The sequence below is a fragment of the Salvelinus namaycush genome, chromosome 25 (genome assembly GCF_016432855.1).
Source record: "Salvelinus namaycush isolate Seneca chromosome 25, SaNama_1.0, whole genome shotgun sequence".
Lineage (NCBI taxonomy): Eukaryota > Metazoa > Chordata > Actinopteri > Salmoniformes > Salmonidae > Salvelinus > Salvelinus namaycush.
Genome location: NC_052331.1, coordinates 39,102,317 through 39,104,690, shown reverse-complemented (window position 1 = coordinate 39,104,690; position 2,374 = coordinate 39,102,317). Strand labels below are relative to the sequence as shown.

Below are 2,374 nucleotides of genomic sequence, written 5' to 3'. Positions count from 1 at the left end.
CTCGACCTTCACCTCTCCCGAGTCCGTACGGGAGTTGCAGCGATGTGTAGACAAGACTAACTACCAATTGGATGCCATGAAATTGGGGGGGAAATAAATAAAGAACGCTATTCACCATTTGAAAGGTGGTCCATTATATTACTATTTCAAAAGTAATTAAATTACACATTTTTGCCATGGGAATATTTGCTTTAGGAATTTAGAAAAAGCTAGCGATATGTATTTTTTGCAAAGCAGAGTTTTATTTATTTATTCTTTATTTCAGAATCATGAGCAATAACTACATGTCCAAGTATGATGAGATGCGTAAGGGAGACTACATGTGGTCCAATAACAAGGAATACAAGGCAGTTTTCCAGGTAGGTACATTTACAGATACAGACCATATGTAATCTGAAGTCAGCTATTGCTGAACCAGTGGACAGTGGCTCCCAAACTGTGTGGTAAAACATATTTTTTTAATGGTTATTCGCATACACATCCTTACCACAACCCTTTATCTCATCTGCACAGGAGGACGGTAACTTTGTCATCTATGGCTGGAGGCAGATGTGGTCCTCTGACACCGCCGGACAGCGTGACGCCTACCGCCTGTGCATGCAAGACGACAGCAACTTTGTCATGTACAAGAGGGATAACAAAATGATGTGGCAAACCAAGAGCCAGGCTCAAGGGTTCAAGATGTGCCGCATGTACCTGCGTAACGACGGCAACCTGGTCGTTGAGAAGGACGGAGAAGAAATGTGGAACTCTTCTTCCTCCAAGGGTCACAAGCAGTGAACGTCCTGACTCGGTCCGAACGGGCATCAAAGAAGATGACCTCTGTCCATCTGTACCATCAGTCAAATGCCTTGTGTTCAAATATCCCACTTAGAAATTGAGCAATGTGCTTTGCATGCTTTGTGTAAGTGTTATGCTAGTGTGGTTATTGGAACATAGCCTTAATGTATCAGATTCACAGTGAAATGATTATCCAATAAACCTTTTAAAAATGCCCCCAAAAAACTGTCTTGTGAAGCATGTTTTTTTAGTTTCTGATGGTGGTCTGTTGAGCCCGATGAGGAATGCATCCTTTCCATGAAGTAATCACTGATCTCATAAAGTTGGCAAGAGGAAAGCATTAGGTTAACTTTGTTATACTTTATTTTGATAGTTCCCTACAGATGATCTACAGATGCTCAAACTATCAACATGTTGATATATATATATATATATATATATATATATATATATATATATATATATATATTATATAATAGCCTGCTAGGGTAACGGTTAATGTTAGGGCTATAAAACTTACTTTTTGGATAGTCACAAATGCAGTCACCAGGGAAAGTCTACTCACCCCTGCGGGTTCACATTTTGCTTCCTTAAAATAAAAAAAATGCATTAAATTGGGATTTTGTTTCACTGATCGACACAACCTACTCCACACTTTCAAAGTGGAAGAATCTGGGGTTTTTTTACCGAGAAATCTGGACTTGTCTTCATACCCTTTGTCATGGCAAACCTAAACGAGTCACTTACACAACATTTCTTTAAAGATGCACTGTGCAGGAATTGCGCTGCCATTTCCTGTTTGCAAAAGCACTAATAGTTCCCCTAATTTCAGTTTGTGTCAAAACAAGCAAGTATAGTGTAGAGAATCATTGTACCATCTAAACCGCTGTGAAATATATATTTCCCATTACCAAAAATACTGTATTTTCAGCTGGTGTACCAAACCGAAAGTTAAAAAAAACGTAAGAATGGGAAGCATAGAAATAACGCACATAGAACAGATCTACCGCTTCTTTAATTTGCTTTCAATAAGAATGACAGATCTATAACGCAAATTTCTATGTGATTTTTGTCGGGTCACCCAAAAAGTTACATATTGCAGCTTTAAGAAGGCACATAAGTTGATTAGACTCTTCCTGTGTCCAATCACAGTGTTTCAAAACATTTAAATACACCAATGAGAAGATCTTTGCTGGAAATTCACTTAATGAAATGGGGACCATAGAGAGAACTTCTCTATGGTCCCCATTTCATTAAGGGAATTTCCAGCAAAGATCAAAATATGAGGAGGAAGAAACTGCCAAAAGAACTCAGATAAGGTTGTTGAAAGGCAAAGATTAGGAGAAGGCTACAAGGAAATGTATTACTCATTGAATATTCCGTTTGGGCACCTTCAGGGACATTTTTGTGAAGTGGAAAAAGTTTACACCACCCACACATTACCTAGATCGGGCTGTCCATCCCGAATGCCAAGAGACTGAAGGCATGTGCAGCCTGTGTGGAGGTGAAGGCCTCACCTTCTTCCAATGTCAAGTGTCCTACATAGCAAGAAGAGATCGAAGAGAGAGCCCACAGCATTTAACCCAGCACCCCA

At 39.5% G+C, this 2,374-nt stretch overlaps 1 protein-coding gene across 1 annotated transcript; it reads left to right on the top strand.

Moving 5' to 3' along the window:
- Positions 1–269: 269 nt before the first annotated feature.
- LOC120019810 (mannose-specific lectin-like) lies at positions 270–780 on the top strand. The gene is made up of 2 exons (XM_038963222.1): positions 270–359; positions 514–780. Exons 1-2 carry the CDS (start codon positions 270–272, stop codon positions 778–780), a joined length of 357 nt encoding a protein of 118 aa, XP_038819150.1.
- Positions 781–2,374: the final 1,594 nt, after the last annotated feature.